The sequence below is a fragment of the Grampus griseus genome, assembly GCF_964374135.1.
Source record: "Grampus griseus genome assembly, chromosome: 8".
In the NCBI taxonomy this organism is placed as follows: Eukaryota; Metazoa; Chordata; class Mammalia; order Artiodactyla; family Delphinidae; genus Grampus; species Grampus griseus.
Genome location: NC_139002.1, coordinates 100,421,426 through 100,436,849, shown reverse-complemented (window position 1 = coordinate 100,436,849; position 15,424 = coordinate 100,421,426). Strand labels below are relative to the sequence as shown.

The window sequence follows — 15,424 nt, the reverse complement described above, 5'->3', positions numbered from 1 at the left end:
CATCCTCTTTCAATCACCAATGGGGAAACGGATCAGCTTGGTGTCTTGCACCCAGAGTATGGAGGGGCTCCCAAGGGTTAGTCTGCATCAACCAGCTCATCACAAAACAGCCTGGTAGGTTTTGGGGTGTCAGCTTCTCTCACCACTCTGGCCCATGTCTCACGGTCATTCCTACCCTGCCTGCCCTACTTAGGAAGTCACCCATCAGTGGGCCCCTCTCCTTAATCTTTTTCCTTTTCTCCTTATCTCTTCTTGGCTTTGGGAAAAATAAGAAGTTACTCCCTCAACCAAGAACTCAGGTGCTCTCTTCTATGAGGAGGCAACGGGCCTGGCATTTCTGGTCCCCAACTCTTTGTATGATGCTCCCAGCTGGCCCAACCGAGGCCCATTCATCTTGCCGGCTCTGTTACAAAGAGTGTGCTGCCACTGTCACCGTGTTTGGTGCTGTCCAAATGGATGTGGTCAGTTCTGTCCCCCTGCCCTGGCATTCTGACCCCAGTGATGTAAAGGGGAACACTGACAAAGAGACGCAACCTCATAAAGCATTTTCCAGGAGGTTATGATTTATTCTACGTTATTGGTGTGACAGGGAACAGGGCCAAGATTCCACCTCCACGATCCCAGAGGAAGAACAATCAGGAGAATTATCTACATCGAAGGACCAACAGGGACAGAAACTAGGGCGGGATCTTCCTGGGAAGTGGCCGGAAAGACTCGGGCTCAGGCCACGGGAGCCAGGCCGACCTGGTTGTTGGCCCTGTCAAAGACGGTGTAGTACTGGCGGATGAAGATGTCACCCAAGATCCAGAGCTCTCCGGAGAAGGTGGGGATGTTCATGCCCTGGAATCCGCTCATGCAGCTTCCCTGGTTCTGGAGGAAAGAATGAAACTGGAGCTGGGACACGGACCCAGCAGTGACAGGCGCTGGGGTGTGAGCATCCAGGGCCGTGGTCCCCTGCCAGGTACGTGCAAGGAGGAGCCTCCTGGCTCTCCCTGGCCTGGCGTCTGCCTGTATAAGCGGCTTACTGCACTCTTGGTTCCCAGGGATTACCAGACATTATCCAGGGTTTCCGGCAGATGCATACACCCTGACGTCAGCATCGCAGCTAAGGGCTTTAGGGAGAACTCAGCTGCGGGGAAGGATTTTGGAAGCCCTGGTGACGCAGCCTTTTCTCATTATTCTGATCCTGACCAGTGGCAAAGCGGATCAGCTGTTAGTCCTTTTCATTCACTGAGTCACTGGGCCAGCAACCTGGGCTTGTATTAGAATCACCTGTGGAGCTTTGACACCCCCCCCCTCCCCCCCCCGGGCCCCACCTCCCACCATGGCTCAGGCCCCACCCCCTCCTAATTAATCAGCATCCCCGGGGGAGGGGCCTGGGCCTCCCTATTTCTTGCTGAATGACATCGACCCACTGGGCAAAACTAGTTTTCCATCCGGCACTGTAATCGAAGGCAGAATTTTCCTGTGGCTCCTCTGCCTAAAGATTTTTATTTGGTAGAGGCAGTAGGAGCATCATAAGCCCTTACCCTGTGGAAGCTGTGATTTCTATCTGCCCAACCCTTCATAGCTTTGATGTGGCCAATCTCGCGTGATTACCCGAACCACACCCTGAGCGTGGGGAAAGCTCTAGCTTTTAGATGAGGAAACTGAGGCTAAGGAAGGTTGTAACTTGCTCAGTATCTACGGGCTAGTAATTGAGACCCAGAGCTTGGACTCTGGTGTCCCACTAAAAATCCTCTTTTCACGCCATCAGCCCTTGCCTTGCTTTTTCCCCCTGGGGGTGTTGCATCCCAATTCTCATTCATGCATTTATTTTTGAAGTGTTCTTTTTCTCCGGAGGCTGTCCAGAGCAGATGTTAGCTCCAGCTTGTGGAAGTGCACTTGCCCTTGTGCCAAGGGGGAGTATGTGGCCACGTGCTGTGCAGGCACATCTAGGTGGAAGGCTCAGAGCCCCCTTACCTGCAGGACGTAGGCCTTTGCGGGAACAGGGTACTGGACACCGTTGATTGTGAAGACAATGTCGGGAAGGCTGTCGATGGCGGAGCAGCTGATCACCATCTGGAAAGAGTGAGGATTAGAAAGGCTTTCATCCCTCCTGTGTGGCAGGTCCACCGTCTGGGTCTAGAACAGGGCGGTCAGTGCTGGACTTACGTTGCCGTAGGGACCCTCGCTGGCTCCAATGTAGCTCTGGATGTTGGCAATGGCATTGGTCGGGCCGGACAGCAGAGAGGTACCGGTGTCAACGATGGCCTGGCAGCCAGACATGCAAGCGATGGGCTCTCCAGACATGGTGATGCTGAGGTTGAGATGCAAGTCAGGGTCCCTGGAGCCCCCAGGGGGTACGTCTCCCAAGGAGGCACCAGGTGACCCTGGAGGGTCCCTCTTCCCCATCCATTGGCCGATGCATAAAATTTCAGCTTCTCTCATTCACACACTCATTCATTCTATGCATTCGCGTGTTCCACAAATATTTACTGAGTGCCTACTCTGTGTTAGGCACGGGAGATGCAAAGCCAGAGAAGATGGGTGCACGGTATCTGACCACAGGGAGATTCCACTCTGGCTGGAAAGATAAGTTGAGCGGGCTGGGCAGAGCGTACGGCAAGGGAACGGGAACACAAGCCAGGGTGAGGGCGGCAGTGTGCAGCAACCCGGGAAGGCTTCTCAGGGAAGCAGACGCCCAGAGGCTGCTAGGGAGTGAGGAGTTGGAGGAGGGCGTCACAGGTAGAGGGGACACAGGGTGGGGAGTGATGGAGACACTGGAGTGATGGCCAGGTAAGTCCAGCCCTGACTGCCCTGTTCTAGACCCAAGGGGAGCAGGGGTGGGAGTTTGAGGCACTGATGGGATGTTAGCATGGCTGGGGCAGACGTAGGGTGACCAGCCTGTCCCAGTTTGCCTAGGACTGTCTTGGTTTTAGTACCGAAAGACTGGCATCCCGAGAGACTGCTCACTCCTGGGCAAACCTGGGCGATGGGTCACCCTAGGAGGCCAGCTGGGGGCAGAGCAGCCAGAGGGTGAGGCTGCCTGGGGGCAGACAGGATTTGAAGGGGAAAGTGGGAGGAAATGGTTTGAAACAACTTCTCTGCTGTTTTGCCCTGATCCTAGACCAAAAGGGACAGGTACCCTAAAGGCCGAGATGTATGGACAGGGGGGGGTCCTCCCCTCTCCCCAGGGATGCTGGTAGATTGTCCTGCCTCCCTGCTCAGAAGGGGAGTGGCTGTCTCATCCTTGCAGAGTGTCTGGGGGTTCCTGACAGCACTCTTCCTCCCGTGACGTGCCCTTGTCAGGGTCTCTCTGGCTCGGCCAACTTCCGCCTTCTCTTCCTGGAGCACGTTTCCCTGTGCCGCCTGTTCCAGGGGGATCCTGGAATTCTTAGTTAACTATGAGTCTGTAAAGAAATGGGGTCTGGGGCCCATGCCAGGATATCGCCCATCCATGGTGACCTCACCTGTCCACGGTGATCTGCCAATAACCCTGATAAGAAACAGGCACCCAGTTCAGGGTTCCCGTGTAGTAAGAAGAATCGATGCCACCGAACTGCACCACGCTGCCGCTCTCATCATCTCTATGGAAAGTGGAGGGGAAAAGGCAGGAATTCAGTTGTTCACTCATTCATTCACTCATTCGACTGAACATATAAACTGTGGGCATTCTAAGAGCTACTCTTGATCGGACTCTTGCCAGGAGCCATGCAGAGTGTACGACCCACAGGGCTTCCTGTAATCCTCACACCAAGATCCATGCCATAGTCACTATTGTTATTATTATTTCTATTTTACAGTGAGGAAACTGAGGCTCAGAGAGGTGAGGCAATGTGCCCTAGGTCACACAGCCAGGGAGCCGCAAAACCAAGATTAGAGCCCAGGTCTTTCTGGTTCCGAAGGGTGGTGTGGTTTCCACCAAATACTCTCTCTCATTGCTGTGGGGACCTCAAGAGAAATGAATGAATGACAGTGTCTGCTCTTAAGGCCTTGATAGAGTCGTTCATGGTTTGCCAACGTCTGGAGGTGTTTTTGATTGCCATGATTGGGCGGGGGTCGGGGGAGCCCCTGGTGTCTCGTAGGTAGAGGCCGGGGAGACTGCCAGACATCCCAGGACAGCCCCCAACAGCAAGGAGTCATCTGGTCCAAAGATGTCAGTAGTGCTGAGATTGAGAAGCTCTGTTCTAGTCGGCTCCGTGTGACATATCTAAGTGCCCATAAAAGCAGGTTATGTTTAAGAGCTGAAACTTGAATATCAAGTGGCCAAGAGGAAAAAAGGATAAAAGGGCCCTCCCGCCGTAAACTGCAGGAGTCCTGGTTACTGGAATATTCATTGTCCGAATCTCTGCGGTTTTCGGTTAGATAGGGAAACAAACGTAGGTGACAATAAGAAATTAATCACTGAAGAACTGGACACGGACAGAACGTGACCCCAGCTCACCTAACCCCACCCTGCCTCCCCTATAAACATCTGACAGCACCTGTGACACAAGGAGATGATAGCAGAACAGTCAGTAACTAAAGGGAAGCACATCGATGGTGACAAATCGCTTCAAAAGAGAAGGACGTGAATGTCAGAGGAAAGTCGAGTGTCTTGGGAAAGTCGAGGACACACCCTCAGACATTCTGGCATAAACTTCTACTCAGCGAAAATCAAGACTTTGTTATGCCTTATTCTTGGAATTAACTCATCGTCACACCTGGAACCTAGATTTTGTTAACTAATGAAAGAAACTTGCTTTCATCATTTAAAAGTTTCACTGTTCAAGATGTAAGTCCCCATCAAATCTTCTTTTCATTTTTTGCGATGGACTTTTGGCCCCACTTTTACATGGATTCACTTTAAACGGTGGTCTTCAGGAGAGCAAATGGCGAATGATACCTCACTTGGGTGAGGCAAGGTGACAAGACTCTCGCTAGTAAAATAAGACGAATGAAGATGGTTCATCAGAGAGGACTTTGGCACCATTCTCTCCAAAGATATACCTTAGAGAGCCTCAGACATTGACCTTTCCGATCCCCGGCTTGCCAAGACTCTCTCCAGCCCACCCAGCCTTCGACAGCCCCCTGCTGGACCAGGTGACCGCAACTTCCTTGCCTAACTTACTTGCTCAGGTAGACGGAGAAGAGGTCTTGGGAAACCAGACCCTGGTTCCACATGTTGTCAAAAACAGGGGTGGCCCCGGAGGAGGAGATGCTGGGGTAGGCCAGGCCCAGGATGCCGTCGAAGGGAGCATAGTACAGGAAGGAGCCGGGCTCTGTCTTACTCAGGCCAAAGATCTGGTTGGTGTCAGAGATGCCTGCAACCTGGGTGGGGAAACCAAGGTGTTCATAACCAGCTTGTGCTGACTGAGCACTGCGGGCTGCCAGCCCCGGGCCCAGAGCATCCCTGGTTCATTTCGTGTAGGACTTGGCTTCCGGGGCATCAGGCTGGAAGGAGAGGAGAGGGATTATCCCTGGGAATGCTTGTTGTTCCACTGGAGGTGACAGTCGAGGCTGATCTCCAGATGGGCACCGTCTGCAACTTGGTGTGAGAATTTGCTGCGGAACAGATGGTCACCGTGTGTTTGTGTTTCTGAGGATCGGGTGCAAAGCAGACCCCAGGCAAATCAGAGCCCTTGACCCCTGCTGTGCCCTGGAAAATGGGGGTGCTTGTGGAGATTTTGTGACTCGAGGGGGCTGTGGGTTGGGGGGAGGAGGAAGAAGAGGAGGTGCTAAAAGAGAACTGAGGCACTTTCTCCCTTCTCGCTGCCCCCTCCATAGCATTCAGCTTGGGTGACCCTGAGGATGGCTTCTGGCTCCAGGCACCCACCCCCTTACCCCTGCTGCTCCTCCGCTAGAAACATCTGTGGTGTCTCTGCCACTTTCCGCGTGCCCTAATCAGGTTACTTTTGGGATCACCGAGACCCGTGTTGCTTGAATGAGCTGATTCGGGGGGCCGTGTGCTATCCCTGGAAGCTGGCCCCAGGGCCGGGCAGCATGAGGTGCTGGCCAGCGGGGGCTCACCTGGACTGTGTCGTATCCAAGGATGCCTGTCATGCTGCCGGTACCATAGGCAATGGAGACCGTCTCGCTGGTGCTCTTGAAGGTGGAGGACTTTTTAGGGTTGAAGCGGTTGTGGTTGGCTGTGAGGGCAAGAAGAGACATTGTCAAACTTCAAAAGCTGAGCCAGCGTCACGGGCTGGGGGCGTCTTCCTTGGTGGGTGCCTTGGTTCTGGGCGGGGCTTTGGAGGAGAAAGTGAACTCATCTGGCTAACCACCTCACTGACTGAAGGCCCTCCCGAGGACCCCCCGGGTGAACGCCGAGTGGAGCAGGCCCACGGCTGCCCATGGTGACGGGCAGCTTCACACTCTCTCTGCCGTTGGACTGAAATTTCTGCGGGCTGGAACCACGTGTGATTCGCCCCTTCACCTCCCAGGGCACCTAAGCCTAGTGCTTGGCACATGGTAAGCGCTCAGTGAATGCCTGTTGAGTGGGTCCCTGAGTCACCCCGGCAGGCTTGAAATCGGACCTATTTGAGGCCCCTGAGTGTTCAGGGCTCCTAGGTGACTTGGTGCTGGGGGCCCAGAGAGGGCGGGGGGGCACTCACTGCAGGCAACGCTGGAGCAGTAGACGGAGGGCACCCACAGGTTGGAGGAGCCAGTGTCAAAGATGACGGTGAAGTCCTGGGCGGGGGTCCCAATGCTGATGGTGCCAAAGTACTCCATCTGCCAGGGTGGGGCAGCATAGCTCAGTGACGGGGGACTCCGCAGCCCGGCCTCCCCGGGGACTGTCTCTGGGTCATCTCGGCCCCCTCCCGCCTTCCCCTTCACTGGCCTCCTTGCCTTTGTCTCTCTCTCCAGTGTATCCATCCTTTAAGGCCCAGCCTGGTGCCCCCTGCTCCTTGAAGTCTTCCCCTATTGCTCTCCTGTCACCCACTGACTATTCTCTCCCAATCCTCGTTAACGCCCAATAATAATGTGCTGTCCCCTCTTGCCTCGAGTGTCTCAGTCTTGCCATCCTAGAGAACGTACACTCTCGGACGGGCTTGGAACCTGACAGCACCCAGCCGAGTAAATGCTTAAGTGCTTTTTCGTTAAGTTGTTGAAGGGGAGATAAACAAGTCACCCACCTAAAGGCGGAGACCCCTTGAGATATCTTATTCCTAAATCTAGGTGCGTGCAATGGGTTTCAAGAAAAGGTGTCCTCAGGCTTTTTACTCTTAGTGGCTGCAGTCTCTCCCTTGCCAGCTCTGTCCCAGCCACGCTGATGTGGCTCTTTGATGACCAGCTCATTCCCATCCCAGGGCCTTTGCACTTGCTATCCCTTGTGCTAGGAAAATGTTTACTCTAGATCTTCTCATCAGTCCTTCCGTGCTCTAGTCAAATGTCATCTGCACCAAGAGGCCCTCCCTGACTACTATGTCTAAATTCGCCCCTGTCCCCTTCTTCTTCTTCCCCTTACTCTAATTAATTAATTTTTCTTTGTGGCATTTGTCATTACCTGGAATTATCTTACATTCTTATTTGTTTGTCTCTTATTTGTCCTCTAGAATATAAGCTCCAGGATCTTTGCTCAGTCACCATTGTTTCCCCAGCTCCTGGCAGAGAGCCTCTGACACAGGGGAGGCGCTTCGTAAATATTTGTCAAGTGAACAAAGGGGCTCAATTTATCAAGCTTTGAAAAAGCTCTTACCAAGGGCCAGGCCCTGTGCTAAGCACTCCACAAACAAACAAATAAGCAAAAAACCCCCACACCTACATTATTGCATGAATTACTTGAAACAAGCCTCTGACGGTAGATAGTAATGGTTCTGTCTTACGGGCGAGGAAGCTGAGTCTCACTCAGAGAACTTAAATGACTTGCCCAAGGTCCCATGGCTCAGAAGCTTTAGACCCTAGATTTGCTCCAGGTCTGGCAAATCTCACAGGCTAAGCTCTTAACGAGAGGCAGCGTTGCTTCCTAACCTTGGCCTCCACACAGGGGACACACTCTCTACTGAAGGGATTTGCGTCCCAAACAGAAGAGTCAAAGGGATCGTCCTGAAATTCCCTAGTTAAAATGATGCGGTGGCAGTTAGGCTGCAGACCCTTATCCCAGACTCTGGTCTGGCCCACCCACTGACCCCCGCAGACCTCGCTTTGAAAATGGACACTGGCTTCCTTTCCTCAAATACACTCTGCTCCCCAGTGTCACAGGGTCTAGTGCAAGTTGCCCCACTCTCTGGGACCCTCTCCTGTCCTCTTGGAACCCCCGCTGTCTCTTCATTGCTCCAGAGAGGTGTCCCTGCCCACCACCTGCAGCACACTCAGTGTGTCACGTTCACGGCATGGCCTCAGCCTGGTTATACTTGTTACGTTTTGTGAGGCTCTCCTACTAGATTGTGGGCTCCCTGAGGTTCATTCACTGCTGCTTCTCTGGGCCCAGCACAGTGCCTGACACATAGAAGGTGCTCCATCCATGTAAGCACTGGATGGGCGAATGAATGAATGAACGAGAGCAGCAACTCTGACTGTGAGTTTTCCTGCCCTCCCTGGGCCTCTGAGATCCAGGGAGCAGATCCCTGGCTTACTGCTGCCTGGGGGTTTGGAGTGCTGGCGCATCTTCCCAGACTCCTGGGACCCCCTTCTCTCCACTGGGCCAAGTCCTTGGAGCTGACCCACTGCCTGCCCACACACTCACATCCAGGAAGTTCTGAAGGGGCTGGTCGGACATCAAGGTGGTGGCCTCCGAGGGAAAGTACTTGCTGCCTATGTTGTACTGGTGATTCTGCAGAAAGTCCTTCAGCTTGCCATTCTCGATCAGTTTCTGCCTCAAGGACTTCTTTCTGGTGAGCGGGACCCTGTGGCGGAGCATTTGCAAACAGATGGTTTGGAGGAAGAAGAGTAATTAGCCAAGGGGCCTGCTCATGGGGTGCCGTGGAAGGCCTGGAAGGAAAACAAAGCTGGCTCAAGAGCGGAAGAAGGAAGTCGAGAGGGGAGTTGCTCCCATTTGGGGCACAGGAATGCAGAGAGGGTACGTGGTTGCCCAAAGTCACCCGGCCCAGTGCTGGAGCTGCGGACCCAGCCCGGGCTGGACTGGAGGCTCTGGGCTGTTGACCACGTCTGCCGTGCTGTGTCCCCAGATGAGCAGAGAGGGGAGGCTTGGGACGGTCGAAGAGAGAGGAGGAAGGGAAGAGGGAAGAGGAGAAATACGGGAGGAAAGAAAGGCAGTGGGAAGGGCAGCAAAGGGAAATAGCCCCTGGGAAGCTGCTGTTCGTGCAGAGCGTCCCCCAGACTCACTTGTAGGAGGTGCACTCGGAGAGCGCTATCAAGGTAAGGAGAAGCAACCACTTCATGGTTCTTCCTGGCTCCCAAGACTCCAGAGGTGGGAAGATGGGAAGCGATACAGCAGCAGGAAGGAGCCGCTCCTTATATACAGTCCAAGTCCTCAGGCATGGCCTTATCAGCCGCTAAACGTCACTCTTTACCCTCACCCCAAACAGAAAGTTTCCTGATAAGATTGTCCCTGCCCTGAGCCATGTTCTGGGAAGTTTCCAGTTGAGTAGCTTTCCACTGTAACCGCATCCTGGGTTGGGGTGGCCCTGCAGAAAGCAGGCTTATTTCTTAAATAATAGAATGCATCCAAACTTGACAAGTCGAATATTTTGACGAAATTGGTCCAAAGTGAACTTAACATTGAACACATGTCAGAGGAGCTCCAGGCACCCCGATTTGTCCTGATGGGACAGACAGCTGGGGTTCTCGGAGAGCAGCAGTCCTTTCAGTGATAGGCCGTGTCCCTGAAGCTGCTTCCTCAAGCACGTTCATAGGTCCGTAGTTTGGGACTCAGGACACATTTCCCCATGGAAATGTCGTTATATGGGGTTGCTGGATGTCTAACTAGTCTATGGGCCTTATTTTGCTCTTGCTTCTCATGGCTATTGGGCTGAGTCTTGGGGAAAGTGGTGTGTACAGTACAGAGGAAGGGGATGGAGTGGAGAGGGAGTGGAAGAATGCTTCTTTTCCTGGAGGAAGCAAACTTGAAACAGGCCGAGTTCGTCTTGGGAATCTGTGCCCCTCACTTTCTGTGCCCCCTTTCTTCCTACTGCTCCTCTCCTACCCTCTCAGTTACTCAAAGCCTCCACATTTGAGACCCCATCTGGGTCTGACTCCCAGGTGCCCCGTGCTTAAAACTTGGCTGAATCAGCTGCAGTGAGCAAAGCAATCTGGGAAAATTCATACTAGGGTGTGAATGACTTAGAAAAGTTCTCTCTCTCTCTCTCTCTCTTTTTTTGGCTGTGCCACATGGCATGTGGGATCTTAGTTCCCTCACCAGGGATCGAACCCATGTCCCCTGCTTTCCAACCCAATGGATTCTTCCCTTTGTGGGGTTTATTCAGTGGACAAAGTGGAGTGAGAACTTCTATTCAGGAATTGTGGCAGAGGCGGGTATGCAGGAGGGAGGTCGCCAGTAGGTGGCGAGACCTGTCTGCGGAGTTTGTTCTGAGATCATGTTCCCTGGGCCACCCCTGGTTTCTCCAACATTGGGAGACACAGATTCTATAAAAGCTCCAAATTTCCCCCAGTGCTTCTGGATGAGTACGGAGGGGTGGGGAGTGTGGATCAAGTTTGGGACCACTGGTGTTTAGTACGAAGCATATTTGCATTTCGAACTCACCCGTTAAGACACCTTTGTGCCCCAAATGCGGATCCTTGACCTGTGTTTTCCATTTTCACATCTTTTGATGCCTGCTTTCTCTCTGCTCTCTTTTCCTCCCCCTCGAGCATTTCTCCTTTGATCTATGCTATTTGGGCAGATCTCAGCCCTTCTGTGGAGGAGCTGATGGTCCTAAAGATGCCTGCCTAGGCCTTGGGAGCAGCAGATGGAAAGCCTGGCTCAAGGGTCCCTCCTGGAGGGTGAAGGGAGGGGCATGTGCTGGGGGCTCTCTGGGGCCTTCAAAGGTACATGGTGTCTCACGCTGGGCATCATCATGATTCTTTACGCTTTATATATATGTTATGCATATATGAAATTGTTCATGATACTTTAAAAAAAAATAAAGGAGGATCTGCATACTTTCCAACTTAGAAATGGAGGCAACTGAGGTTGGGTGGAGTAGGGTGAGGCAAGGAACCCTCAGGATTGAGATGTGGGGCATGAACCATGAAGAACATTACGTGTGTTTTATTCATCTCTTATCTCCCTCAGTAAGTTATATGGTGCGTCAAGGGTTCAACATAGCATTTTAATTAATCCCCTGTAAACTCGGCTTCGTTAAGAGCGATTTGGGAACGTGCTCAGAGGAGACTCATGATTTTGTAATTGGCGGTTTCTGCCGTTAGCCAGCCATTGCAGTAACTGACACAGAACAACATCGTTCACGTGTTTCTCTTCCCTGGCAGTGAGGGGAGACAGGGGAGCTTAGATTCACTGACCACTACTCTTAGCTCATTGTGGTAAGTGACATTATTATCCCCATTTTACAGATGAGGAAACTGAGGGCCGGAGAAGTTGCACCACTTGCCTGAGGTGACATAGGTAAGAAGTGGTTGAACGGGGGCTTGAATGCGGGTCTCTGTCACTCCCTGTGCCTGCTCCCTTATGTACCCATGGACTGAGATGTACTGGAGACTGTGGAAAAATCTCAGGAAGAGCCTTGGCTCCAGGTTCTGGGTTTGAAGCCCAGCGCTGCCTCTGAATAGCTGCAAGACCCGGGACTGGTGATCCAATCTCTGAGAGACTCAGTTTTCTCATCAGTAAAAGGGAGATAAATAGTACCATCAATTCCATGGAATTGTGAGGGTTAAGCACAGAGCGCTCGCCAGCCATCCACATACAGCGGCTAAAATGAAGAGTGCTGACGAGAATGCTGGGCAAGTAGAGCTTTTCTCTACTGCAGGCGGGAAGGCGAGGTGGTACGGCCACTTTGGAGAACAGTGTAGCAGTTTCTTTTTTAAATATTTTTATTTTTTATGGGGCTTCCCTGGTGGCGCAGTGGTTGAGAGTCCGCCTGCCGATGCAGGGGACACGGGTTCGTGCCCCGGTCCGGGAGGATCCCACATGCCGCGGAGCGGCTGGGCCCGTGAGCCATGGCCGCTGAGCCTGTGCGTCCGGAGCCTGTGCTCCGCAACGGGAGAGGCCACAGCAGTGAGAGGCCTGTGTACTGCAAAAAAAAAAAAAATATATATATATATATATATTAAATGTTTTATTTATTTTAAAAATTATTTAATTTATTTTCTTTTTAGCAGTTTCTTATAAAGTCAACATGTACCTACCATTTGGCCCAGAACTCCCCCTTCTTGGTATTTACTGAAAAGAAATGAAAAACATATGTCCCCACAAAGACCTGGACCCAAATGTTTATAACAGCTTTTTTCATAATTGCCCCAAACTGGAAACAACTTGATGTCCTTCAGCTGGTCCCTGGATAAGTGAGCAGTGTATGGCCAACGATGGAGGACCGTCAGCCACAGAAACAGATGAACTACGGGATGAATCTCATGGGTGTTATGCTGAGTGAAAGAGGCCAGACGCAAAGGCTACGTTTGTAGGATTCTATTTATATGCCATTCTGGAAAAGGCAAAATGATGGGAACAGAAAACAGGTCAGTGGTTTCTAGGGGCTGGGGTCAGAGTAGGAGACTGACTATAAGGTGGGATGGGGGAACTTTGTGGGGGGATAAAAGTAGTCTATCTCTAGATTGAACACCTGAAGAGGTAAATTTCACTCGGTGACAATAGCCCAGACACACCTGACTTTACAGCAGGTGAAGTGCTCAGCCACTGATGGCCGCACAGTAGGAGCGAAGGCAAAATTGTGTCCTAGGCTCTGCCCAAGGCTGTGGAGGCCTTGGAGGGGACACACTGGATTCATTTCAAGTAAAATGATGTAATCCGACTAAAGAAAACGAAAAAGAAAAGAACAACCAGTCATCATCCCTGCTTCCATTTTGGTCCTTTGAACCATGAGTGACACCTGTCCACGCTCCGTGTCTTATGGCAGGGGTGACAAGGTTGGCAGGCTGAGGCAAAGCTCCAAGGAGCTGGGTGGGGACTGTGAATACTTCTCAGACCCCTGGTCGCTGGGCCATCCAGAAGGGCTCTTTCATTCTATCCAGGCGGTCAGGGTGGGGTGACCAGAGTCCATCTAGGAGGGACGCTCCCCTGGGCTTCCTGGAGCTGGCTTGCAGTGCTTGGAGCCCAAGATGAGGCAACGGTTTGTGGGGAACTGCTTGTCTGTGGGACCCACATGGGAATTTTGGATAGAGGAGAAATACATTTGGGAGGCAGACTCCTCAGGCAGTAACCTGCAGGACACATGCACACGTTCATTCAACACGTGTTTATTTTGTACCTGCTCTGTCCTGGGTTTGCATGGTCTAGTTGCTGGGGGTGCATCCACGAGGAAGATGGAACTAGGCCATGCCTTCGAGGAGTCTGAGGTCAGGTCAGGAGAGGACCGAGGGGGAGGCCCCTTTCCTTTCCACCTGGGGAGGCCTTTGGACCACACTAATGGGAAGCCCTAATGGGACTGATGAAGATACTGAAGTTCGGGGAAAACTTCATAAGTGGGAGGCTGACACGCTTGATGTCACCAATTCCCAATACATGGTTGACTCTGTGATGGCCCCCAATTATCCTCATCTCCTGGTATTCATGCCTCTTGTAATCCCCTCCCCTTGAACGTACGCAAGACCGATGACTTGCTTCTCGTCAATAGGATATGGCAAAGCGGATGGGGTGTCACTTTTGTGATTACATTATGTGAGATTGTTACTTGGGTCTTGCCAGCAGACTCTTCATGTAGACTTTCTCCCTTGCTGGCTCTGAATAAACAAGCTGCCCCATGAGGAGGCCCACATGGCAAGGAACGGAGGGTGACCTCCAGCCTCCAGCCAGCAAGGAACTGACGGCCCCAGTCTGACAACCCCCAAGAAACTGAATCTTGCCAGTGACCCTGTGAGCCTAGAAGATGACCTTCTCCATTCGAGCTTCAGATGATACCACATCCCTGGCTGACACCTTGACTGCAGCCTTATCAGAGGCCCTGAAACAGAGGAGGCCCTGCAGCCAAACAAGGCCTGGATTCCTGACTCACAAAAACGCTGAGATAATAAATGTGAGGTGTTGTAAGTTGCTAAGTTTGTGTTAATTTGTCACCAGCAATGGAAAGCTAATACAGGGCTAGAAACCTCCTAGAAAATTCCACAAAGGTCCACCTGGCTGCCTCATGCTTTTCTCCATTTGGGGGCCATTTCAGTGTTCTGCAAGGTGGTTTTCTGCTCAGGCAATACAAGTGACCTGAGAAGGAGGGAGTTGACATCATTGGTCTGCTTATCTGCAAACCCCCATCAGTACAGCCAGGACTGCATTTCTGTGGCTCTTCATGCTTTTCTGAGTGCTTTGAGATACATGCTCTTTTGAAAACGTATTATTCCTGCATTATCCCCATTGACACAGTTCAGAAGAGTTAAGTGATCAGTGCAGGTTCACATAGCTAAGTAGTGACACAGGCAGGACTGGAACCCGGGTCTTAGAAGGCTCTGGTCTTGGGAGGCTCTTGTCCCGGGCCGGGCTCTGTGGCCACACACATCCACCTGGTTTCTGTCCGTTGGTTCGAGTGTACAGTGGACATTCCATGATGGCTGCCGCCCATCACAGCCCAGGGGCACTCAGAGAAGCCATCCTATCCAGTCCCCAGAGGAGCTCTTGGGAGGGAAGGTGGAATCCTGACTCTAGGACTGAGCATTCTCCATGAAGTCTGATGTCAGCCAGGGCTGATCCGTGACCGCCAGCAGGGAAACCACGTAATCTCATTGTGCCAGACTGGCTTGGCAGAAAGATTAGATAGCAACATTTACTTTGCCATTAGCCTTACCTGACACTTGGCTTTGAGGGGCCTTGCAAACTGCACTGCCAATGCATGGTACCCCCTGCCAAGGGCACAGGTGTTCAGAAATGTTCCGTGAACATAGCAAATCAAGCAGTGGAAGGAAATCTAGAGAAGTGAATTATGGCAAGCCTGGCATGGAATATTAAGCATGACAAGTGTTTCTGAGCAAGTCTGAGAGGCCTTGGGATGGCTGGTCCCCTGGGATCTTTCAGTCAGGGTCTCACCCCAGGCACGTGGTCATCCAACAATACAGAGAGCATTTTTCCACTCCCCAGTCCCAGATCTGTGGAGTTTCTCCAGGCTTTAAAAATGAAAATTTTAATTAAGAACATTTTGGGGCCCATTTATTGCAAATAATGTATGTTCATTGCAGATATTTATAGGTTAATAAAAATTTTTAAATGACTCAACTCCACTACCCAGAGCTATCCACCATTAATGTTGTCAATGAATATATTTACTTACTTACAAAAATGAGGCCACACAATACCGTACACATGGTTTTACAACCTGATATTTATTTATATTCCAGTTTTATTGAGATGTCATTGACATACAGCCCCGTGTAAGTGTAACGTGTA

At 51.8% G+C, this 15,424-nt stretch overlaps 1 protein-coding gene across 1 annotated transcript; it reads right to left on the bottom strand.

Moving 5' to 3' along the window:
• Positions 1–720: 720 nt before the first annotated feature.
• On the bottom strand, positions 721–9,302 carry LOC309826026 (pepsin A-4-like; the record flags this gene model as incomplete). The annotated part of the gene is made up of 9 exons (XM_082659965.1): positions 721–870; positions 1,963–2,061; positions 2,155–2,299; positions 3,453–3,569; positions 5,093–5,292; positions 5,992–6,110; positions 6,576–6,693; positions 8,648–8,807; positions 9,247–9,302. The coding sequence occupies 9 exons, from the start codon at positions 9,300–9,302 to the stop codon at positions 721–723; spliced, it is 1,164 nt and encodes a 387-aa protein (XP_082516091.1).
• Positions 9,303–15,424: the final 6,122 nt, after the last annotated feature.